Genomic DNA, 26,128 nt, shown 5'->3' with positions numbered 1-26,128 from the left:
AATGATTTTATGTGAATTATCAGCGTGATTAACAAAGCATTTTCCAAGCTGCGTGAATTAAATAATTCTTGGAAGAACAACAAATTTCTGTTAAGCTGGTCCAAAAGGCACTATCGTAGATGCAAATATAACAGAATCGAGTTATTCGAAAATTTTTAAAGTAGTATCTTGTTTAATACAAATGAAATGCAAGAAAAAGTTTTACATTAAAAATATATTTTTCGTTCTCATTGAAAAAGAATATTAACGATACTTGTTGAAAGGAAATTCAACAAATACTACTTATATTATCAGATTTATAAGGAACTTATCATATTTTATCGTGGAAAATATTTTTTTGAGATATTGGATATAGGGCATCAGAATGGCTGCTCTATCTTGCCCAACTGATTGCATTGATTTCTGGAGAAATGAGATGCCAGAACGCGCTGAAATCAGCTGCCTTATGCCAAATGGTATTTTTATTCTAACAGTAGTATACATTAATTGTACCATCCGGAAAACGGGCAATTTAAAACTATGAAAATAATAATAGTTACCGCCCGTAGTGAACAAAATTTGCCAAAAGTTGAGTCCGAAGAAATCAGCCATTCTGTTTTCTTTTCATTTGAACTATGTTGTCATTGCTCAATACGCATATTTATTTTTGTACACATCTAAATTTTCAATTACAATTTTTAATAATATGAAATATCAAAACTGAAATCAAATTATTAAAAAATAGTTTATATTGTATATTTATAAATAATAGCATTCAACTTTTAAGAAGTTTCCAAGTTTCATCAAGATATCTCAATTTTTACTCAAGTTACAGCTTGCACGGACGGACACATAGACAGTCAACCGGATTTCAACTTTTCTCGTCATCCTCATCATTTATATACATTATATACCCTTAGGCCGGGTCGATTTGTGGGGAGGCAAAAAAATCGCCCATTGCTCTATGAAAATCATATTCTAGGGATCAAAATAAGAAACTTTGCCGAAGGAACCATACCTCTAAAACGAATTCTGATGTCCCCCAATTTGAATCGAACTTTTGGGTAGGGGCAAATTTTGAAATAGAATTGAAATTACCATTTCATTCTTATTACCTCTGAAAGTGAGGAGAACTAAAGCAATAATCACTACGGTATTTCAAAAAAAATAATAAGTGAAGTGACCATTCCAAATCAAAAAGTTTACAATGAATCCACTATCCTCTACACCGCAACTACATCAACAACTATCGAAAACCCAATGAGTCATATACCCAAGCATGATGTTACTGTTTTTGGTGTGTCTACTGATTTGACCCTATATCTATCTCGTTTAGTTTTATGTGATACGTACAACTGTTAGGTGAACAAAACTATTGTACTTAAATGCAACTGATTGCAAGAGTATAAAAATGATGCCAACGCCAAAAAAAGAGGGATATGTACGCAGAGGGTCCGGTGAATTGGAGTCAATGAAAGGCAGGCCAAACAGATCCATGTCGGCTTCAAAATCGTAAGCATACCTAGAAGCAGGAAAGTAGAAAAAGGTCCGCCTTGGAAACCATACCCTGAAGTAATGAGAAAGCGGTTCCGGTGTAAAGGAAACAATCCAGAGTAGAAGGGGGAGTATTTTAGTGAGTACAACCCTCCCTATGGCCTAAAAAAAACATTAGAAACCTCATTAGGAACAGAACAGGCAAAGGCGTTTTGTAATTGACTGATTTGCTATAAATATACATATGTAAGTCAACTGGAAGTTCGAAAGTCTTTATATCAGGTATATTGCGGCTGTAGAATTGTTTTCCCGTGTGGATGTATTTTCCCGAATTTGAATAACAAATCTCACAGATTGACAGGTATTTTTAGCAAAAGGTTAGCAGTCCTCCTTGGCTTGAACTGTTACGGTCCGATTTTGACAATTTTTAGTCTCGAGCTGGCTTACCCCAAAAGCAGTATTTGTGCAAATTTTTTCGGAATATATTGATTGGTACTTTGTATGCTGTATGAGAAGCAGACGTTATTGCAGTTCGGCTGAGTTCACAAATAAATATAAAAACGTCAAAATCATATTATTAGCCGATTTTAGTTGAAATGTGTTATCTCACCCAAATGAATGCGGTGCAACGCCCATTGTCAAATTGTGATGCCGGCTCCTACAAAGCTCTACATATATCTTAATTTAGTGCTTGGTGGCGTGGCAGAGGTCCGATTACGCTCACTATGAAGTCGTGTACCAAGTTAAATTAAGGCGTTAGGGGTAGTTAATACTTTCAAAAAAATAATTTTTTTTTGCATTTTCGTTAAGTGTACGAGGTGTGTTCAAAAAGTATCGCGAATCGTAACTGTCAGTTTTCTTCGATTGCAGGGGCGTGGTGCATCATGAGTTCTTGCTACAGGGAAGAACGGTCAATAAGGAATATTACCTGCAAGTTATGCGCAATTTGCGCAAAGCAATCCGCCAGAAACGCCCGGATTTGTGGAAGAACAAAAATTGGCTTTTGCACCACGATAACGCCCCTGCTCACACACATCGTTGCTTGTGCGCGACTTTCTGGCCAAAAACAACACACTAATGATGCCGCAGCCACCGTATTCCCCAGATCTGGTCCCCTGTGACTTTTTCTTGTTCCCTAAACGGAAGAGGCCCATGAAAAGACGACGTTACGCTTCTCTTGACGAGATAAAGACGGCATCGCTGGAGAAGATAAAAAAAAAATGATTTTTTGAAGTGCTTCGAAGATTGGAAAAACCGTTGGCACAAGTGTATAATATCTCATGGGGATTACTTTGAAGGGGACAAAATAGATATTGATGAATAAATAAATAATTTTTGAAAAAAACACAAAACTCGCCATACTTTTTGTACAAACCTCGTAATATATTAAAAATTTTCTCTGAAAATGTTAGTTTTTGAGTTATTCGACAAATAACAAAGAGAGCTCGGGCACTTCAAAGCGATAGTGTGAAACTTTAAACGCGTTTTTCTCAAAACTATGTTTTTTGAACTGGTGACAACTGTAACTCGAAAACCGCTAAGTAGATTTTAATGTAATTTACACAGCTTTTAGAATACATAATAAACTCGGGCCTGATGAAGGATTTTTTTTTTCAAAAATTCCGATTTTTTAAGACCAATTAATTAACTGTTGATTTTTTCCCAAAAATTTAGAAAAAAATTTCCTGAGGTCGCCATTTTGTTAAGTAAAAAAAAAACAAATCCTTCGATCAGGCCCGAGTTTATCTATTTATAAAACTAATTTTTTTGTCCAACTGTTTTTAGATGAATCTCCAAGGACTTATGCTTGTCACCGCAAGTACCTTTTTTTGGAACAGGGTCAACACAAACAACTATAACTTTGGAAATTAATTTTTTTTTTGAAATTTTTGTGACTTCAAGTCAACACATTATATAATAATGCCATATTCCTACTTTTGTAAAATAACACGATTCAATAACAAAAAAATACTGAAAATTCTCATTTTTTCGTGCCTCTGACTACCCCTAACCCCTTAAGATATCTCAATTCTTGCTAAAGTTATCCTTTGCACAGAAGGACGGTCAAACAGACAGGCAGTCACTCGGAATTTAACTCTCCTAGTCATCCCGATAAGTTATCTTGTAATATATGAATATATAACCACATATCTAACTCGATTATTATACTAAAATCGTTGGGGATAAAAAAATAGGAGGGCTTTAGTTAGTTATTGATGTTGCTGAGATATGCTTGCGAACCCATTTCATAATCATAAATATAAATATTTATACAGAATAAAGTTAACCGGATGTTTTAAAAGCTTAAATATCAAAAAATAGATATTATTTGGAAATGGCAGATGAAACCAATAAGCAGTTTTTACAAAAGATATTTCCACGTTTGTGATATCCTGAGTATGAATTATCTTCCTTAGTTTATATGAAGGCGCTTGACTGTGTGCCACTTCCACTGTACGCTAATTTAGCGCCAAAAAAACTCGTATTAACTGTTTTCTCAAATGTTGAACACAAATATTTATATGTATATTCTTGTTTTTATTTTTTTCACATTGTTGTTCATAAATCACATAAGCTTTGAAAAAGTCGGGCAGTATGGGTGAGTGCGTTTTAGTTATGTTAAGACAATTATCGATTTATTTACTTAATTGTAAGCGCTGGCATGACCACCACCGTTTGCACTAGCAAGTCCTGAAGATGTTGCAGAAGATTCTGCTTTAGCGTTGGATACACCTCCATAACTGGACGAACTCGAGCTAGAAGAGGCCGAAGCAGATGAACTGGATCCACCGAAGCCGCCTCCAAAACCACCTTGCCCACCATAACCACCCTGACCGCCGAAACCACCCTGACCGCCATAACCACCTTGACCACCAAAGCCACCTCCAAAACCACCCTGGCCGCCATAACCACCCTGACCACCGTGACCACCTGGACCACCGTGACCACCTGGACCTCCAAATCCTGCGCCGCCGTGGTGACCACCGCCGCGCCCGTGATGACCTCCACCTAGCCCACCACCTCCACCGCCTCCAGCGTTAGCCTGTGCGGCAGCGTTGGCATTAGATTCGCCACCTCCTCTGTTGGGCATGGCACAAGCGACAGCTACTGTAGCCAAAAGTATAGTGATCAATTTCATGATTCGATTAATTTGGTTACGAGATGGAAGTAGATATAACTAACTACAAAGCAAAACTAACTTCTCACCGTCATCCGATGGCAATTTTATAGCAAGCGAGTTAGGCCAAAACAAATATTACTGCTTGTATTAAGAGAGCAAACCGCATACAGCCAACACCAACAAGTATAAGGGATGCTGGGGAGGTAAGAGGTTTCACGATGATGGCATAAGCAAACAAATGTTTCGAATATGTGTGAAAAAATCTGATTCCAAAAATAGCAACAAATTGCGATAAAATACTGCAGCTATAGTATATTAATGCTTGGAGCTAAGTTGAGGGAGCAGATAAAAAATCCCCACAATTAGCTTTTTAAACAAATCCAAAAATTTTATTTTACATTTGATATATAAGAATAAGTAACGTTTGGAACTAATTTAAATTTCGTTATAATTAGTAAATAAACTCAGCTATTTTCTTTATTCATAGATTTCATGGAGAACAATTACAACAGTTATAATTAATGTGCTCGTTAAATGTTTAAAAATTAATACAAATTAGACAAAATTAACATAACATCTATTTAATGGCCTTTATAAATATATATTATACGAGGTTTGACAATTAAGTATTGAGACTGATTTTACTTCCGCGCTTGTGGTAAACCTGTGACCTTGAAATTCCCTTTCTCTTTTTCCGGCATCCCTCCCCTCTCCATTAATATATGTACCATCGCTCTAGCTTGTTTAGTTCGCCTGCTGCGTCAAGTTGAGTAGACGTGTGTTTGTAGTGCTCGTCACAAAAATGGAAAAACGAAATCAAGAGCAACGCGGCGCGATAAAATTTTGCGCCAGATTGGACGAAACAGCTTCGGAAACGTACGCTAAAATTCTAGGAGTGTATGGTGATAGAGCTGGTTTTTCCCATACGACCCGAAAACCAAACCCCAAGCCGGAAAATAGCTCGCATGAGCAAGTCGAAGGTGAAAACGATGATTATTGCCTTTTTTGATAGCCGTGGAATCGTCCACAAAAAATTCGTTCCACCGAGGAAAACTGTGAATCAAATTTACTATTGCCAAGTACTCGAAAGATGACGAAAACGAGTCAACAGGGTGCGCCAAGACATCGCTCGTAACTGGATCCTTCATCACGACAACGCGCCGTGCCACACCGCCCTCAGAGTGTCCCAGTATTTGGCCTCTAAAGGGATCGCCGTGTTGTAACAGCCGCCTTATTCGCCCGACATGTCACCCTGTGACTTTTTTGTTTCCTAAAACAAAATCGGTGATCAAATTAACCCATTTTGAGTCGATTACGAACATCAAGGCGGCCGTGACGAGAGTACTAGCGGACATCCCAGTCGAAGCGTTCTAGAAATGTTACGAAGCATGGAAAACGCGCTGGAATCTCTGTATAGCTGCCCAAGGGGACTACTTTGAAGGAGATGGCAGAGTTGTAGAATAATTTTCAATTATACGGTTTTTATGAAATCAGTCTCATTACTTAATTGTCATACCTCGTACATGAATGTATAATGAGTTTCTTGTTTTCTTTGAAACTTATATTATTAACTTGTCACTGCTGGTGAATAGAATTCGAATATTCCCGTCATGCCGGTCCATAACAAAATAAAAGCCAACAGTTTCCAATGAACTTCCACGCGGAATTGGTTTTTTTTATACTGTTGCAACATTTTGCTACAGAGTATAATAGTTTTGTTCAACTAATCAAGGTGATATACGGTTATATTATACATATATACATCAGGATGATGAGTTGAATTCCGGTTGACTGTCTGTCGGTGCAAGCTATAACTTGAGTACAAATGTAAATATCTTGATGAAACTTGGTATGCATGTTTTTTGGACCCTTCTCATTGGTATTGTGATGAACGGAATCGGACGCTGCCACGCACAAACTGCCAATAAAAGTAAATTGAAACAAGAAAAACCGTTAACTTCGGTTGCACCGAAGCTAAATACCCTTCACAGGTGCATTTCTGTTAGTAACTATCTGTTCAGTTTGTATTACAGCTATATGCTATAGTAATTTGATCTGAACAATTTCTTCGGAAATTACATTGTTGCCTTAGAAAATAACCTGTGCCAAGATATTGTGAAGATACATTGTCAATGTGAAAGTTTTTAGTACATGAACTTGATTCCGATCGTTCAGTTTGTATGGCAGCTATATGCTATAGTAAACCGATCTAAACAATTTCTTCGGCGATTACATTGTTGCTTTAGAAAATAATCTTTACCAAATTTGGTGAAGATACATTGTCAAATGTCAAAGTTTTCCATACAAGAACTTGATTCCGATCGTTCAGTTTATATGGCAGCTATATGTTATAGTGGTCCGATATCGGCCGTTCCGACAAATGAGTAGCTTCTTGAAGAGAAAGTGACGTTTGCAAAATTTCAAAAGGATATCTTAAAAACTGAGGGACTAGTTCGTATATATACAGACAGACAGACAAACGGACGGACAGACAGACGGACATAGCTAAATCGACTCAGCTCAACATACTGATCATTTATATATGTATATTCTTTATAGGGTCTCCGACGCTTCCTTCTGGGTGTTACAAACATCGTGACAAACTTAATATACCCTGTTCAGGGTATAAAAATGTCATAACTGTGTAGCAAATTACGGTTCAAAATTGTAATAGGAGTACAGCGAATCGGAATTGGGAGGCGAATCTATGGTTTGGAAATTTCCAAAACGGGGGTGTTACCCCGCCTCCTAAAAGTTTAATGTACATATTTCACAATAAGGAAATATTTGACTAAAACTATACAATATTGACAATTCAATTAAGCTATTTCTGCTCAGACCTATTTACATATAGAGACATACAAATATGTATATATACTATGTTGATATACTTATAAAGCTGACAAATTTTCTAAACATAGATAGATAGATATCCTTATGGGAATATCTAATATTCGTATGGAAATATGGCAGTCAATCAAAATTTATTGATGTCGCCAAATTCGTTAACTACTTTTCGATAGTTCAATTAATTTGTTCAAACGCTACTAGTTTAAATCTACGTTTTCTATGAGATGTGTGGGTTACGCCGTCTCTAGAAAATAATGTGTAACAGACAGGTTCCGTCTTTTTGAGACTACCAAGATAGTTCAGAATTCTTAGGAACCATTAACATCAAATATTTAAGAAGATCAAGACTTTTATAACAGTTATTATTTAATTACATTTCATCATTATCTACACTCCTATATAGCAAATTTCTATTAGAACCGAATGGTATCAAAGTAGAGAAGAATGATATATGTATAGCAGGTTCCTTTTTTGATTTTTAATGGGAAAACTCCATTCTTGCACGCAAGAGCATAGACCAATTTCACAGTGTAGGAATCTATGAAAGTCGAATTCAACAATTAAATTTACATTGATAAACATTAACCATGCGGGTTCGGAAAAACAAAGCTAAACCAAGGGTCACGCTATTATTTTTGGAACTATTTACTTAACCTGGTAATTTAAAATAAAGATTCTGCGAATCTAAGTTATAATTTGTAGATGTAACCAACCAAAAAGTTATATTTACATTTTTCCAAATAACGGAGTTTTGTAGGCGGGGCAGCCACACAGTAGCGAGAAGATGTGCATGAAATAAACTTTTACAGCCTTTTAATAACCCCTGCAACACGTTATTACGGTAAATAAAATAAAACAAACGCACACATGAATTTACTACATATACATATATTTCGTATATTTTTTAATAAAATAGTTCATATTATATTAAAAATGGTTCATCCCGCCCTCAATTAATTGTTATTTAAATAATCTATTAAAATTGAACTATACTAAGTAAGTGCCAAATAAACTTAGCCGAAAGACGATGACGACGAAGATGCTGAAGCTGAAGACGAAGCACCGCCTCTACCGCCACCACCAGACGAACTAGAACTTGCGGATGATGATGATGAAGCGGAGCCGCCACCACCACCTCGTCGGAAACCACCGGGACCTCCGAAACCACCGCCATATCCGGGACCACCGCCGAAGCCTGGACCACCACCAAAGCCTGGACCGCCTCCAAAGCCTGGACCGCCACCAAAGCCTGGGCCGCCACCAAAGCCTGGACCGCCCCCAAAACCGGGACCTCCGCCGAAACCAGGACCACCAAATCCGGGACGACCAAATCCGCCACCATAACCAGGACGGCCGAATCCACCACCAAATCCAGGGCCACCGAAGCCACCAAATTGTGGCAGAGACGCAGCAGCTGCAATCAACAGAGCCAAAACAAATAGAACTTTCATGATATTACACTATTTTCGACAAATGGTGCTGAACAAATATAAAGTCGGATTCCTCTTGAAAGCTGCTGTGGTGCGTGCGTTTATGACTTCACAATTAACACTAATGTTGTATTGATACTATGCGAAAAATATTTATACTCAACCTTTGGCAGCACAACGACTACATTATTTACTCTATGCAAGATTTGAAGGTATTAAATATTACTCCAACGCACACATGAACTAGAAACGCACGCGCTCACTCTCTTACACACCAATCAGTATGTAGTAGGCCATGATTTGAGGACCTATACATACATATCCATATATAAGAGACATACATATATGTATATGTGCATATGTATGTGTATATATACATATGTCATTACATAAACAGCATGAAATATTCGTCGATTTTATACCTTCAACCAATATGGCAAAAATATAAGTATACAAGCCGAACGGCAAATGGTTAAGAAAACAATAACAAAATCTCAAAAGTGCCACTCAATCAATAAGCATTGAAAGTCATGAATAACATACATAGTTGATCTGCAAACAATGGCCAAGAAGAGTGTTCGAAAATAATCGTTAGCAGCAGCGTTTTCTAATTTCAAAGCACCTGGTGATTCCCAACTAAATACACTGGCCTACAAAAAAATTTTTTTTGTTTGGTACAGCTCTGTCCGTACCTGTAGTCGGTAAAGTAGGTAGTATTAACTGTACAGTTGACAGCTCTGGTTTACATACAAGTCTTATTTTAATTTTTTCCGGTTTTATTCAAAGTCTGTCAATCTGATTATCACTTTCATGAGTTTAATAGTACAGATTTGTTATGGCAAGTAAGTCGAGTAGTTGCAGTAATGATCCTGACAACTTTTGTTATATATGCGGCGAGTATATAATGAAAAATCAACGGAAACCGATTAATAACATTGTAATTCGCTTGTATTCTGCTTACTTTGGTATTGAAATTGGCAATCAAGATAAAGATAAAACGAGAACTGATATGAAAAATGTGACTGATATTTTGTAGAATCTTAGGCACTAAAATGAGTGCAGACCAGTGATATTTATTTGAACAAAATTAACACAAACAAAACCAACTAAGGGACAATCGAATTCGTTAGGAACCGAATATGAAATGATCTCGCCATAAATGACATTGTTCCCATGGACATGTATTTTTTCGTTTTCTCCTAACTCGCATTTTTCGCAATAACTATCTTTAGTAACAGAATGACTGTCACAGTAGATTACTTCATTAATCAGTCGAGTTTACCGAGTTTGACATACTTGTATTTAGTATGTACATATGTACATATGTACATATGTATGTATGTAATTACAATTACAACGTTGTTAAATATTTAAAGATTTTCATCTTTTTGGTTGAGATGTTGCGCTGGGAAAAAGCCGAATCAGTGGAGATGCGTACGTGCCAATGCACAAATTCTCGTACATATGAAAGTATGTACATATGTACTAATATACAAGAATATGTTATAGCTCATACTGAAGTAGGTGATTAACCGTTAAGAATTATCGGCAGAACGATGCGTACAAATGTGAATAAGTGAAAAGATCTGTAAGGTACATAAGGTAAGAGACATATATAAGGATGTACTTTTTTTGAACAGTCATATATACACTGTTCAAAGAAAATACATATGTATTTATTTTCCGACAAAATTAAGCTAATCTTGTTTTTCTATGAAGCAAGCTATTATGTTTAGAATTTGGGATTCTCCCACACTTCAGACGCTCATTGAGGTAAATATGTACAAGTATGAATACAATATACAAAGAAATAACAGGTATGATTAATGTGAGTGTATATTTGCACCTTGAAGAACCGCACTCCCACTACCTGCTTCTGAGGTTATGACGTATTTATACTTTTTCACATCTGGTGAATATGTTTATAATTGGACATGTGCGTATATATACCAGTTTATAGTATATACATTTGAACTTCAAAAAGGTTATTTATCTTTGTCAAAGCAGTATTTTCAATATACATACATACAGTGGCATGCAGTGAAGTCTAAAATAAATTGAAATATTTGTATTCGAGCAGACCGTACACAGTCATCTGAGAAGCGATGAGTCAAGATGGCAGCAATATGATTAGAAAAAAGAACACATAACGAGCATTATAACGGAAACTACTAAAAAAAATAAGACATACAACTGCAGCATAGTACTACACATCGAAGTATAGAGCGTCATCTGTGGTTTGCAAATCGGGCCATAACCTTTTAAGTCCCCAGATATAAAATATGTAGGCCTCAGGAACTTTAGACAATTTTTATCGAATACACCGCTAAGTCTCCGAGATGTATTATTGAAAATCAGAATGTTTTCCTGATAATAATATATCCTTGTGTAAAAAGTGGTTAAAATCGGGTCAATACTTCCTCTACTAAGGTCGGTGTAATACGATATATAATACCTAAAAAAGATTGCTAACTTCCGACTTTAGCCTATATTGATGTTTTAGCAAAATTAAATGAATGAAATAATGTAGTTCGTCTTAATTCTAAAAATGTCTGAAATTGGTCTCCGGATTACCCAACTCCTATATATTATTTATATAGATTTTAATAATATGTATATTATATGTATATATAATAGGGTGATTCAAAAAATTTTTTGGTACTCGGAAAAATAAGTTCCTAGACACCTCTGTGAAAGCCTCTCCAAATATGAGTTCATACATACCTACAGTTTTTTATTTTTTCTTATTATCAGATGGAAAAATTTATATCTCGCTCCCAACTACCTGAAAAAATATCTTGTTCCTTAGATTTTGTAGGAAATTGAATACTCTACAAAAAAGGTCTGATATGATTTTTTCGTAAGCCCATCCGTTTAAAAGATATTACCAGTTAAAGTTTGATTATTTTTGGGAAAATTTTTCATTTTTTATTAATTTTATAACTCATTGAAAAAAATTAAAATTATATTAGTGCTCATTATGAATGAAAATATTATAAACATCAAATCTCTAATATAATGACTTCCGACTTTAAATTAAAAATTATTTTAAAATTAAATTAACTTCTTGTGGTGAGTTCATATCACATATAGCTTATGTTTAAATAAATCAAAGAAATACACTTTTTCAATTGTTACCAGTTACGGCTTAAGGAGCTATACCAGTGTAACGCATGAAAACTTAGGCGATTTTCGTGAATTATTTTCAGAGAAAGTACGCGATTGAATATCTGGAACTTCTTAGAACGAAATAAGGTATATTTTCAGCTATATTTTAAGATTTTTTTTACAAAAACGTTGAAAAATAATGGAGTTATAGGCTGTTTTCGGAGGTGCCAAAAAAAAGTGCCTCAACTGCTGACATGATTCCAGCCGAATGAGTAGCTGAAACAAAAAAATTGAAAAAGTTTATGCCGATTTCACAGGATATTTTTGGAAATATGAACTAACGAAAAAGCAAATTAAATTTTTTTTTGAAAGTGTCACACTTAAGGGGCTATAAGTTAACTAAAAAAAATAAAATATATAAGAGCAAAAGGAAACTAGTTTGTACTTAGTTTAGTTGTGAACACATATTTTACAGAATTTTTAACTCTCTAATAAAATGCTTATAACGGGCTTAAAATTTAGAAATCAAACTGATCGAAATCGGTTAAAAGAAGCAATAAATCACGTAATTCACATAAACTTCTGTTTACGTTTTTAATATAAGGAATGGATGACGAATTTTCTAACTTACAATTTCCTTCATATGTATATTTGATTAGTTTCAATATTGCTTGCACAAAAAGATATGCCATAAGCATGGTTTATGGCATCTGCCTCTATTTCTTTGCACCTTACATGTTTACAATACTAATTTATAACATACAAGCCTAAAACCGCTGCTGCGCTCGTTCCTTGTTGTCAAGTATATCATTAATCATGATAACAATGTAATGGGATGAGTTATAAATAAGTATAAATGTTCCAAAACTTTTGACTTTGCAAAAGAGGCTTCCATTAAGACTTTCTGTAGGACTAAATACCTACCTACTTTTCACGTCTTTCCGTGCTGCAAAGGACGTTATGCGGGCGCATAACGAAATAGCGTTTTGTTTTTATACTCGTAACGGCTGTACGTATCACCTAAAACTATATATATGTAAATGATCAGGATGACGAGATAAGTTAAAATCCGTCCGTTATAACCAAAAATTGTTTAAGTCCAATAAAAACGTTTCAAGCCCCTAGATACCAAATATTTGTAATATACACAAATTATGCGACAACTGTCTATGCCATGTATCTAAATGTATAACGTAATATTGCTTAAAACTTAAGTATAATTGCTAATTACTTTCTTAAATGCGAGTAATTAGTGATAATTAATAGAGAGGAAAAATATAAAAAAAAACCGCTTCTGTATAGTGCTTTCATATATTCCGTATATACCTAGTATAGCTAAAATTCCTCATTGACATTGCTCAATAATTTGTCTGAGTTAAAATGAACACCTTATATTTGAAATAGTAATATATACATAATACAAGTGCAATATATGCTTTCTGAAAACTGAATATACATACGTAGCAAAAAAGCTTAAGAGAAAGAAGTGTATTTCTTCCTAATTTAACGAAAACCAAAAGTTTGTCAATTGCATTTAGTCACAAATCATAAGTAAAATTAAATTGTCGTTTTATATACAACTATCTGCCAAAGCAAAAACAAAAAAAACCTCTCAAAGTAAAGTTTATAAATTGTTACAAAATAAAACGAAATAATGTAATAATGAACTATATAGATCCAGTCACAATATCTTTATGATAACACTGTGCGGATGGTATAAATAAATATTGTCCATATTCGCGTTAATTATTAATACTACGTTAACTATTTTTTTACCAACAAATCGAAGTAATGTGAAATAACTAATCTGACGGGTAAACTTAATTTGTGAAGAGATGTTTTCGTTTGTTTAACCGGTTTTTAGTTGTTCATAAATACATATATGGTGACGAATTTGTTTACATCCGAGCCTGATTACCATACTTAGAATCATCTATTAGCACTACTGTATGAATAGTATATAGTACTTATATATCAATATTGAAATGCTTGTGAGAGTGAACGTTGCGAGGTGCTTCACCCGACGGTAAGCCGCGCATGAATAAGCTGGTATTTTCAAGGACCTCACTTTGAAATAATAACCGTGTGTAGTTTTTATATTTTAATTTATCATAACTAAAAATGTATTCTACAAATTTATTTTACCTGTTTTTACGACATGTGGCTATCACAAAGGAATTATATTCAGTGATTACAGTCATTGAGATTTGAGGTATTTAATATGCAATGCTAAGCAGTATCATCACTTCGAACCAGTTTTGTAATCAGCTTTTAGACTTTCGCCAAACGTATTTTTGTATCAATAATAAACAACTTTTCAAGGTATAGTAATGTATCACAAAAGACTTAAGAAACAAACGCCTGCAAAAAGTAACAATAATATTTTCATTGTTTTTCAGTCTGTCTGAATAAGCTAAACATATCCAACGGGGAAGCCCCACCCGAAAAGATAACCGTCATTTGATTTTCGCCTCTTTGCCTTATGGGTCGTTTATGTCCGCACACACACAGACCAACTATTTACGTAAGTGCTTCAGCTGGCTTTCATAAAATATTGAAGCTGTTTAAGTGTTATCTCTACCAGATGTGAAGACACGCTTGTCGCTATACTTTAGGCGACAGAACGCAGTAAGCAAAAACCGATATAATATGAAAACAAAATAAAAGTAGAAAATAATATGTATGTGCATACATATGTATTCATATCTTTGTACAGCACATCAAAATTCGAGTTTAAAGTCTTGAAAATGTTTTATGAATGCATGAGTTTGCGGTATTTACGTTCATCAATACGTATGCTATGGCATAAAATTTTCACAAAAATAACGAAATGTTTCTAAGCGCAGGTAGATTGCTAATCTTGGGATTGGTGGCAACATAACGAATTTAGTAGTTCTTTATATTCAAACGCATTTGTAAAAAATCAGGGAAAATTTATATTTAATATATTATAGTTGTCAAGAAACCATTTCACTGGTGCTATTTTTAATAGAAGAAAAATAGCTTGCCAAATGCGACAATTTGAATTGATAACACAGGGAATAGATCAAGTAGTCTGAAATAAGTTATAATTTGTTGTCAAAACTTTAACTCAGAGATGCCATTCCACCCATTTTTTTCCAGCTCCCAAATATGAAGTATAAGACTTTCTTGCTTTTAAAAGGTGTAGATGTTGGTTAATTTACGATAAATGTTATTAAGTGAGCTTTTTTCCTGAGGACGATGGTGACATTAAAAAAATTAGCTCACCAGATCTTCGAACGCCTATATACATATATAATACATACATATATTGATTCTAATTTATATAGTATACCATAAATTTGTTATTTTAGTTTGATCGATAATTTTAATATATATTTTAAGATATGACGCAGAGTTTAAATAAAAACAAATAACGAAGGCTAAGTTGGGATGTAAAAGAACACTTCATACTCTCGCAACTTGCAGGGATTAAAGCCAGGGAAATACAAAAGAGTTCAATATTCATTGTACGACTAAATAATGAAAGAATTATAATCAAATTAAGTTGATTAATTTATATTATATTAAATTATATTAGGGGTATTCAGACCGAAGCCTGTTAATTTGGTAATTCGTTAGATGATACTTCGTTAAAAGGTTTAACTGTGAACATACCTTTTGTTCTACCTATGTATGTAGTAAGGTAAATTTTATTCCGAAACAGCTGATTCAATTTTATTAAAGAGTAAAAATGCCAAAGTGCAAAATCAAAAACTGTCAGTCATTTATTTGAAAATTATGCGGAGCAGATCGAATTTATTACTGGTAAGTACTTTAAATTGATGTACAGAGGAGCAGGAGAACAGCTGATGTTATATTACCGAGATGGATAGTTCGTTACTTGGTAGAATGATAGTCTGTAAATTTTACAAAAACAAAATACATTTAAAAAACTACCGAATAACAACTAACGAATTAACAATGCTGGTCTGAATACCCCTATTATATTATAGGTCATAGAGCAGTGGCGGATCCAGAGACGTTTCTTCGTTTATCAATTCTAATTTTTAGGTAAACAAAGTGGTTATAATCGAAAAGTCAACCATACGCATGCATTACATAGTGGCTTATTTTATTAAAAAAATCAAACAGAAAAGTCCTTTTACATTGCGTGTTTCATAACGCAAAACGGTAACTTCGTAACAAATTGAAGGACAGCATCGTGCCTCTCTACCCATCCTGTTTTACACAACTGGACAGTTTTTTCACCAAGTATCATTGCTAATACAGTCACACGTTTTGGAAATGAGTTCTTGAAGAATTTGTCGACTTCTCATATGGCACTGGCAAGGTTTTCGATTAATCGTACTTTCACTGACTTTGAACTACTGTTGTTGATTTTGTGCGAGAAACATGGAGTCATGACAGCATTTTTTGTTTCTGCCATTAGCGTTTGTATTATATTTGTGTGCTTAGCCACTCTCAATTAATAATGCCATACCGCGAATATATTTTTATTTTATGATTTTTTATATTTTTGAAAACATTTGTTCCCTTTCTATAGCGCGTATTATTATTTTAATACATTTCCAGAGGCAACTTCAATTTTTAAAATTTAACAGAACAATTATAGAAAAAAACCTCAATTCTTTGAATATTTTGATAAAACAACCAAACTGAAAATATCACAAATATTAATATATATTAATATTATATATATATATATATTTACACCCCTATTCTGTGCTTTTGACAAATTAATAAAATATTGACAATTAACTCAAATACATATTTATCAAGCGAGAAATATTTTGGTATTCGTGGAAATCTTGATAAAAGTAAAAGTTTCAATTCGTAAAGCTTTTCCCCACTCGTGTGGTGAACAAAATAATGTACATAGAAAACAGCTGATTTCTATTCAAATTATTCGTTAAAATACGACCGTGCTACGCACGAGCAGCTGGAGGCATATGTTTTATTTTGCTAAGCACACCCAGAAATGGGTACGGGGAAAAATTGCCAAAAAACGCCAAAGAAAACGCCTGATGAAGGAGTTATGGCAACAGCAGGCAGATCAACTTAATTCGTGCAGAGGACCAATAGGAAGTGCTTCAAAATGGAAAGAGGTAACATTTTAGTTTTTGTTGATACAAATTTCGTTTATTTATTATATTGTGTTAATTTGTAGACGTTAGGCGTTTAGAAAAGCCAACTGCTTACTCGTTCAAGGCGGCTGAAAATGAACCAAAGGCTCACAGATGGAGGTTCAAGTTGTAAGCCGATGACGGACTTTGAAGAAATGGCTTTGTCTACATTCGGTTTGGCTGCTGTAGATGGGATACAAAATGTACAAAGCCTTGGTTTAACGCCAATTGAGCAAACGGATGAATGCGCAATTTCATCACCCACGGGTAGTCCTCTACAATTATGCAGTCAGGTAGAAGCAACCCCAAATCCCGAACACCATCCAACAAGTCCATCGACACCATCTACGTATCTTAGTTTGGAAAACCAGGTATATTAAGTTTGTCACGATGTTTGTAACACCCAGAAGGAAGCGTCGGAGACCCTATGAAGTGTATATATGTATAATTCCCTAAGTTATCGTCGCATATAAAGCTCTCTTGTGCTATCTCGGATGCAAAACTTGATATCGCTGACACCATAGGCGCACTTTTAGCAGTTTTGGTAGTTTTTGTGTGTAGTAATATGGTTATAATCTCACTTTACCTATTGTGACGCTGGCGTAAGTGCTGCCAAAGTAATCTGTCATGTGCAAATTTTGTGATAAACATAGCTGGAAGAGTTTAGGAGATACTTATATGCATTTACATTACGTTTTCGATTAATCGGGTTTATTCCTATGTTTTCCACATTAACTCAAATATCTATAGTATATCTCACGTATATATGATTTTAATATAATTAAGGAGAGGCGAATGAAATTATAATATGTATTTAATAATATTAAGTCCATACACATAATATAAAGATTTTCGAACTTATAGATGACTTTATATTGGATATATCCTCCAATATTTGGGCCAACTCAATGAAAATTGCAGAACATGTTTTATTCATAACAATGTATTTTTGCGCATAAAATAAATAAAATTAGTGATTGTACCTTAATGAAACCTGAAATGTTAGTAGTATGTGGGATGAGCAAAAATAGATAAAATCTGATCGATACTACCTCCTACTCAAATATATTCAATATAAAATGTTCGGCTGCACTTGTAATTAGCCCTTATTGCATTATTATATCCAATCATGCATTTTTATTCATTTTCATTCATGAAGTCACTTTAAATAATTTTGTCCAGTTTTTGAGACCAAATGCTCCTATCGCGCAAATTCTTATGTGGATGGCCTGCTTTACGCTCTATCTTTCAGTGGTTGTCGAATCACTTCAAAACAACGTCACATAAGGTCATGGCGGTAACGAAATGAAATAAATAAAATACAATGAATGTTTTTAGGGTCTAATATAATTATTTTTGTCGTACAATACCATTATACAATAAAACAGCAAGCACGAAAGTACTTGTTTGAACAAAGAATGAAAAGCATTCACTAAATTTAACCATACCATAGTTCTCAATGGCCGTCTTTAGTTTCGTGCTCACATACACAGTCGCAGTTCCTTTTATTCCGACCACTAGCCTTCGGTGGTTATTGTTGGTCGCGAGCAAGTGTTTTTGATAGGTACAAATAATTCAAAGAGGGTCGAGAAAGCGTTGATGACGAATCAAGTTCAGGACGGCCCTCAGCATTAACTAATGATCAACGCGAAAAACAGCGTCGCGTCAACGTCTATGAAACAATGATTTCCGACTACCAGGATGTCATGAAACTTATTATTATATAATACTCATATATGCTTATGTCCCGGAAGCAAACGATCAATAGGCCGAATATCGTAAAATAAGGTAAGCCGAAGCCGAAAAAAACACTTCAAGGTAGAACAAAAATCTATGATATATTGAGAATTTTCTTCAATTAACGAGAAGTGGCCCGCCGAACTGTCAAGGAATAATATTAGAGTGTTATACGTCGTTAGCGCTAAGGTATTCGTAAAAAGAGGTCAGAATTATAGGTCAACCATGCACCACGACAATGCACCGTCACATACCGAATTGATTCTTCGTGAGTTTTATTTATTTTTGACTAATATCCAAATATTTTAAAATTAACAGTTTTACTTTTCTTATCATGTTCCACGAAAATTTCTCTAATTAGCTCCCAAATATAGTCTCTATCATAATTTCTGTATACCGACCTTGATAACATCTCCCAAGTTCCATTATATCTTGATAGGAGTGTTCCGATTTTATCTTTAAATTTATCTAAATGAGAACGTAACATGTGCATCTTCAGAGACATTCTACATCTGATGATGAATAAATTCTAACTGAACTCTCCGCAAAAATCTCAACGGAAATACTGGACAGTATGAGGCAGTATATTAGCTTAACATTAGTACCGAATGTTATAACACTACGTTGACTGACTTTTTTCCGAAATTTGATGAAACCGACGAGAAGGCTCTCTATTTTTAACAAGACGGTGCGCTGAGTCAAATCTCAAGTCTAAACATGTACACATTTCGTGTAAAGATTGACGACTCGTTAATTTCGAAATGGCACATTAAACAACTTAACGTCTCTAGATTATTTGCTCTTGTGAGTATGTTTAATCAAAAAAACCAGCACTATAACCGTAATTGACATAAACGGGAGATACATATGTAAACGGAGTCGTGATGGTCGATATTTTGTTCAAATCATAAAATCAGCTGATAATTCAAAGCGTTTCAAATATTGTGTTTGAATAAAATGGAAACGGTAAGTAAATTCAATGCAATAAGTTATTTGCTTATTTATTTATATTCATAACTAAATTGATTATTTAATATAAAAAGCGATTACGCACAAGTGGAACATTCCGTTGGTCAGAAAGAGAAACAAAAGACCTATGTACATATAAATATAGTGGAACTTATACAAGATAATCCAGACCAATTAGAGGTAAAATTCTTATATTTATGTGTTATTGCCTCATTTTGCGTTTCATTCATTTTCAGAAACCAACAGCCCAAAGATTTTACACAAAATAGCCGAAAACATTCCAATTTTATAAAACATCAAATGGGATATTATGAGGACTAAAATGAGGCGTTTAAAAACGAATTTGTTATCTGCGCTCAAGTAGAAAAGCCAGCCGGTGCAGGTCTACTTGAAAGTGGCGAGAATACATAAAAAAGGATATCCTTTTTATGAAATTATGATAAATTGTTTTTTTTCCAATTCGACTTTTTCTAAATATTTTGGTTTTTACTTATAGTAACTAACTGAAAGGTCCACCTAATTTTTTTTACTTTTTCAGTATTGACAATTTTTTTGAAATAAAATAATGTACATATGTTACTTTTTATAAGAATATGTAAAGAAATCGAATTTTAAAAAATGTAAATAAGTAACAGATTTTTAAATTAACATATTTATTGATTATTTGCATTTATCAATAGTTCAAAGACTTACTACTAACTTGGTACAGACTCGAACACGATGCTCCGATTCATCAAGTTGGTAATCGATGTAATCATCTTGTTGGAGTATAAAGGTGTGTAACAATGCACAACAAAGAATCCATTTGTTAACTTTCCCCATACCATTTGCATTTTTGATTTGGAGCCTTAAGCCGTTTAAATTACCAAATCTTTCTTCTAAATTCCAAAACAGTGTTCAATTCGAATTCTATATCGACTAAATACTTTGTTAAAAAAAATTCCTTTCTCTCTGTTCATCTTGTCCAAAAATATATCTGCTTCATTCGATAATTCGCAATTGTTAAAAATACGTGGAGGAAAGCCTAAAACCAAGTGTCTTATTTGCAATCTATGATCGCACACGCCTCGTGCCTTAACGGAGTTGATGTGCATTCGTGAAAGTACACTTCTGGATCTTTTGACGGGTTTTCGCCAATGGAATTTCGGCACCATCCACGTATTGTACGCAGTTCAGCAACTCACTCCAAATTTCTGAAATAAGCATTTTGCTGCTTCTGCATTTGGCCAAAGTAAATACTGGTCCTTATATTTCAAATGCGCATTGAAGATGTGTTCAGTAAAATTCTAAAAAAAAAAACAAAAAACATATTAATGTATATTGCGTAAAACTGACGAATTCCGACCTGAATGATACCACCATCACTGATTCCAGATAAGTCAGTAATCTTTGACTGAGTAGCTTCTTTCCGCTAGAACCTAAGCGATACAACACAACTGCTAGTAGTTAGAAATAGTTTGCACGATCGTTTGGTTGAAGAGATCGTCTCCCTTTATAAGACCCAAATAGCATCGAAAGATTTCCGGGTGTCACGTGTGATCTTCTTGAATCTGCTCTCCTCAAGTTCGCATAAAATTTCTTTTAAAAAGACCCTGCATTTCGGTGCACCATTTTAATTAATAGTATGATGTACCTGCATTCTTCACCTAAATCCAATATATGCATTAGGTCCTCAAATCTTCCTCATTTTTACCCTCTTCTGCAAAACAAAAAATTTAATCGTTTAAAATAAAAATCATATATAATATATATATATATAAATATATATAAAAGTCTTCGCAAAAGAATTCAATAAGCATTAAATCATTGAATGCTGCTATTTCTAATACCTTTAAAAGCCTTTTCTGCTCACTAATTCTCGGCATTTTCATATACACCCCTATTCTGTGCACTTGACAATTTCAACATATTTATAATTTGTCAAAATTTGAAATTTATCAAGCATTTGGTATTTTGTGTCTGAAATAAAAAGCTCGTTTCTTTATAAGTTGTTAAGATGTCAAATGCTCTTCACAGTGCTCGTTATGAATTAAATACATACATATCTGTTTGTGCATCTTGTTGTGAAAATGGAAGATATGTTATTATTGTTAAACGAAGATGAAAATTGTGAGAATAGAAATCGCGCGCGGCATTTGAAATGTTTACGCGACGATAGCAATCCATTTGCTTTGAGCGAAAATACCTTTATAGAATAAATTTGCCGTTGCCTGATTGATGAACTAGCCCCACACGATACAGAAACGTCACTACCTTTAACTGTAAGGGTTCTAGTAGCTTTGAACTTCTTTGGACACGGCTCATACCAGAAATGTGTAGGTAACAACGTCAACTTGCCCATGAGTCAGTCGTCCCTTTCGAGAAGTGTGCGAGCTGTAGCAAAACTTATTGTGAAGGTGAAGGGAGGAGAAATAAAGTTTCCCAGTTCAACAGAGGAAGAAATTTTAATATAAACGGGGCAAGTATTAATGCTATACAAGTAATAATATACTAATTTAAGCTAATTTATTTGAAATATAATCCAGATTTTTTAGAAAATATAACTAAATATAAATATAAATACAGAAATAAAATATATACATATGTATATATAAAGCATCATAGGAGCAATTGGCTGCACGCATATTACTATCATTGCTCCACCAAATAATGTCGAACGTGTTCTTAATTTATATTTAAATAGAAAAGGATTCCACAGTTTCAATGTTGAAGCAGTAAGTTTTGTTGCTGCATGCACATACATAGATACATATACGCCAATGCAATTTTTGAATGTATCGTTTTTTACGTTTGCTATCACCGTTTATGTTTTACATTTGTAAATGCCAAATTTCCGGGTGCAACTCATGACTCTGGAATTTGGGCAACTTCTGACCTACTAATATGCTAATACGTCTGAGCAACAACGGAGAGAATCTTGGGTTCTTGGCGATCAAGATTATCCTCTATAACCGTGGCTTTTAACACCAGTAAACACATAAAGAGCAAAAATACAACAAATTGCATGGTTCTGCAAGAAACTGCATAGAGAGAGCATTTGGTGATGATGTTTGTTGAAGCATCGAGTTCTACATTATTCACACGAAACTTCCGCTTTGTTTGTTAGTACTTGCGTTATATTGCATAAATAATGACGAAAGCAGGCATTACGTTGAACGAAATAGATGACGTGGTTGCAGAAGACTTTGATTCTCCAATTAATGATTATAACTCTTCACAGTACATGCGCAAAGGTGAAAGAACAAGATCAAGATATATGTATGTATATCAACTCTTTAGTTATATACATATGTATATACAGAAGCCAATCCATATATGTACATATCACAATTCGACTTTCGAAATACACTACTTACTCGCATTATTTGTTTATTTATTTATCCTTTTTGTTAAAAGAAAACAAATTAAAATTTGCATTCCATTTCTTTATTCTATTATAAAACAAAACCAAACTCATTAAATTCAATAAATATTAATTAAATAAAAATATTGCACATACGTTATTTTAATTTTAATTAAGCTTTAGAAATTATTTTACATTATTAGTAAACGATTTTATTAGTTCGGTTATAGAATTAGTTAGGCCTTGAATGACCTACATCATTTCATGATGCTCCCGTCGCCTCTCCTCCTCAGCAGCATTCCTTTTTGGTATATCAGCTATCAAAGTGCTGATAAGCTTATTTCGTGCACTTCGTGATAGCACCGAAGTTGAAGCATCCTTAAAAGAAAAAACGTAATAAGAATTTGCAAGAAAAATATATATATTTTGTAATTATATCATAATGAAAACTTACCTGGTTTTCCAAGCTAAGATACGTAGATGGTGTCGATGGACTTGCTGGATGCTGTTCGGGATTTGGGGTCATTTCTACCTGACTGCATAATTGTAGAGGACTACCCGTGGGTGATGAAATTGCGCATTCATCCGTTTGCTCAAAGTCCGTCATCGGCTTGGAACTTGGACCGCCACCTGTGAGCCTTTGGTTCATTTTCAACCGCCTTTAACGAGTGCGCAGTTGGCTTTTCTAAACGCCTAACGTATACAAATTAACACAATATAATAATTAAACGAATATTTGTATCAAAATAGACTAAAATGTTACCTCTTTCCATTTTGAAGCACTTCGTATTGGTCCTCTGCACGAATTAAGTCGATCTGCCAGCTGTTGCATAACTCCTTCATCAGTTGAGGCGTTTTTGCAATTTTTCCCCGTACCCATTTCTGGGTGTGCTTAGCAAAATAAAACATATGCCTCTAACTGCTCGTGCGTAGCTCGGTCGTATTTTGGTTTACTATCAAATAAAATTTAAATTATAAATTTTGTTAATAATTAAAATTTGAATACTTACGTTGCAGAACAGTCCATTTTAATGAATAATTTGAATCGAAATCAGTTGTTTTCTATTTACATTATTTTGTTCACCACACGTGTGGGGAAAAACTTTACGAATTGAAGCTTTTACTTTTATCACGATTGCCACGAATACCAAAATATTTCTCGCTTGATAAATATGAGTTAATTCTCAATATTTTATTAATTTGTCAAAAGCCCAGAATAGGGGTGTTAGAATAACAACTAATAACAGCTGAGTTATAGTAATATTACCACAGAGCGCTTACTTAACTCATGTTGCCATTTAACTGCTTTGCTATTTTTTATATAAATGCCACATTAAATGAGTACCATGAAATCTAACGATTTAGACTCTTGTATGATCGATCAACCAAATGTTACGGAGTGCTTGGTACCACTACAAATACTTCTTGGTTAAAAATTTCTGTGAAAAATATTAAAACATCATCCATTATTGATTTGTGAAAAGAAATAGCAGATCTCGTAAATAGCTGTATTTGGGATAATGACATACGTGGTCATAACGCTTATATCGTAATTTGGCATGATGACATACGGGAACGAGTATATAAACGTATTCTTTCGTTCGAAATGTCATTCGAATACCAACTACCTACCGTTACGAACAAATTAATGAAAATGTGAGTCAATTTTTATACTCTTGCAACCAGTTGCTACAGAGCATTATAGTTTTGTTCACCTGTCGGTTGTACGTATCACCTAAAACTAATCGAGATAGATATAGGGTTATATATATGTACATATATAAATGATCAGGATGACGAGAAAAGTTGAAATCCGTGTGACTGTCTGTCTGTCCATCCGTTTGTCCGGACAAGCTGTAACTTGAGTAAAAATTGAGATTTCTTGATGAAACACCTAGTTACCACCAGGTTACTTAGTACAAAAAGTTCGATTTCGCATATGGGCATAATCGAACCACTGCTACGCCTACAAAACGCCATTAACCAAAATCTTAAAAATGCCATAATTAAGCACTAAACTAGATAGCAAATTGTAATTTGGCACAGGGGAACGCAGTGGATAAAAAATTTTGAAAAGTGGGCGTGACACCGCCTTCTAAAAAGTTTAATGTAAATATCTCCTAAACCACTTAAACGACAACAACCAAATTTTTCTACTGACATACGGATAACCCCGCTCTAACGGTACTATTCAAAACTACTAAAAACGCAATAAATCAATAACTAAGTCAAAGACATTAAATTTTACCTCCGAGAAGGTATGAGAAGGCTTTATGAGAGTCGGTTTGAAAATTGGACAATGGGTGTAGCACCCCACTTTTAGTGAAACCGCCGACCGATTTCGACTAAATTTAGTACGTTATATTTGTATAATATTCTTTTGTCACAGTGTTAAATGGACGAAAATTAATATTTTTTTATTATTTTATAATTGTACCTAGTATATAAAGATAAAATACTAACAAATAAACATTTTCTGATTAATTAGGGCATAAAACATATACATAAAAGCTAAATGTCAAGAAATACTTTTGTTGCTACATTTGTCTTACTATCGGAAGGATTGCTGCGTTTAAACCGGATTTCTCGCCCAACAGTTACGATGAATCTGGAAGGCTCCTCATTAACGTGCTGTTTAAGCCTCAGTTCGTGAGACTTTGTAATTTTGGAGATTTCATTTACTAATGAATGCACGCCAAGATCATGATGCAGGTCAGGAGATCAACGTACCAGGGAGCATTAACAAAAGTCCTTAGTACCTTACTTTGAAAGCGCTGAATGCTGGCAACACAGCGTTGACTTCAGCAACCCCATAAGCTCCGTAGGCCCAAACTGACTTTAGAATTTGATTGCATACTAACAGCTTGTTTTGGATTGATAGAGTGGATTTCCAAAGGTAAAGTTTAGCAAATTTCATATCAAGCTCACTTTTTTTGACATGCTTTTTCCAGCGTAGCTTAACATCTAAGGTGATACCTAGGTAATTGGC

The 26,128-nt window shown here is 34.3% G+C and overlaps 3 protein-coding genes across 3 annotated transcripts; all 3 read right to left on the bottom strand.

Moving 5' to 3' along the window:
- Nucleotides 1-3,963: 3,963 nt before the first annotated feature.
- LOC105227222 (uncharacterized) lies at nt 3,964-4,682 on the bottom strand. Its single transcript, XM_011206465.4, has one exon. The coding sequence runs from the start codon at nt 4,610-4,612 to the stop codon at nt 4,118-4,120; it is 495 nt and encodes a 164-aa protein (XP_011204767.4). The 5' UTR covers nt 4,613-4,682; the 3' UTR covers nt 3,964-4,117.
- Nucleotides 4,683-8,374: 3,692 nt separating this feature from the next.
- LOC105227214 (uncharacterized) lies at nt 8,375-9,016 on the bottom strand. The gene has a single exon (XM_011206456.4). It carries the CDS (start codon nt 8,893-8,895, stop codon nt 8,458-8,460), a length of 438 nt encoding a protein of 145 aa, XP_011204758.1. The 5' UTR covers nt 8,896-9,016; the 3' UTR covers nt 8,375-8,457.
- A 14,349-nt stretch (nt 9,017-23,365) lies between these two features.
- On the bottom strand, nt 23,366-24,255 carry LOC125775820 (uncharacterized). The gene is made up of 2 exons (XM_049446688.1): nt 23,594-24,255; nt 23,366-23,517 (listed from the first exon to the last, which is right to left on the bottom strand). The coding sequence occupies exons 1-2, from the start codon at nt 23,786-23,788 to the stop codon at nt 23,392-23,394; spliced, it is 321 nt and encodes a 106-aa protein (XP_049302645.1). The 5' UTR covers nt 23,789-24,255; the 3' UTR covers nt 23,366-23,391.
- Nucleotides 24,256-26,128: the final 1,873 nt, after the last annotated feature.

This window comes from Bactrocera dorsalis, chromosome 1 (genome assembly GCF_023373825.1).
Source record: "Bactrocera dorsalis isolate Fly_Bdor chromosome 1, ASM2337382v1, whole genome shotgun sequence".
NCBI classification, from domain to species: Eukaryota; Metazoa; Arthropoda; class Insecta; order Diptera; family Tephritidae; genus Bactrocera; species Bactrocera dorsalis.
The sequence above is the reverse complement of the archived record's forward strand: the minus strand, read 5'-3'. Positions and strand labels throughout refer to the sequence as shown.

Bases quoted from the DNA above. Each gene is read 5' to 3' on its own strand.
- LOC105227214 (XM_011206456.4), bottom strand. From the start codon at position 8,895: ATGAAAGTTCTATTTGTTTTGGCTCTGTTGATTGCAGCTGCTGCGTCT.
- LOC125775820 (XM_049446688.1), bottom strand. From the start codon at position 23,788: ATGAACCAAAGGCTCACAGGTGGCGGTCCAAGTTCCAAGCCGATGACG. The intron at 23,518-23,593 runs GTAAGTTTTCAT...TTTTCTTTTAAG, and splicing joins ATCTTAGCTTGGAAAACCAG to GATGCTTCAACTTCGGTGCT.
- LOC105227222 (XM_011206465.4), bottom strand. From the start codon at position 4,612: ATGAAATTGATCACTATACTTTTGGCTACAGTAGCTGTCGCTTGTGCC.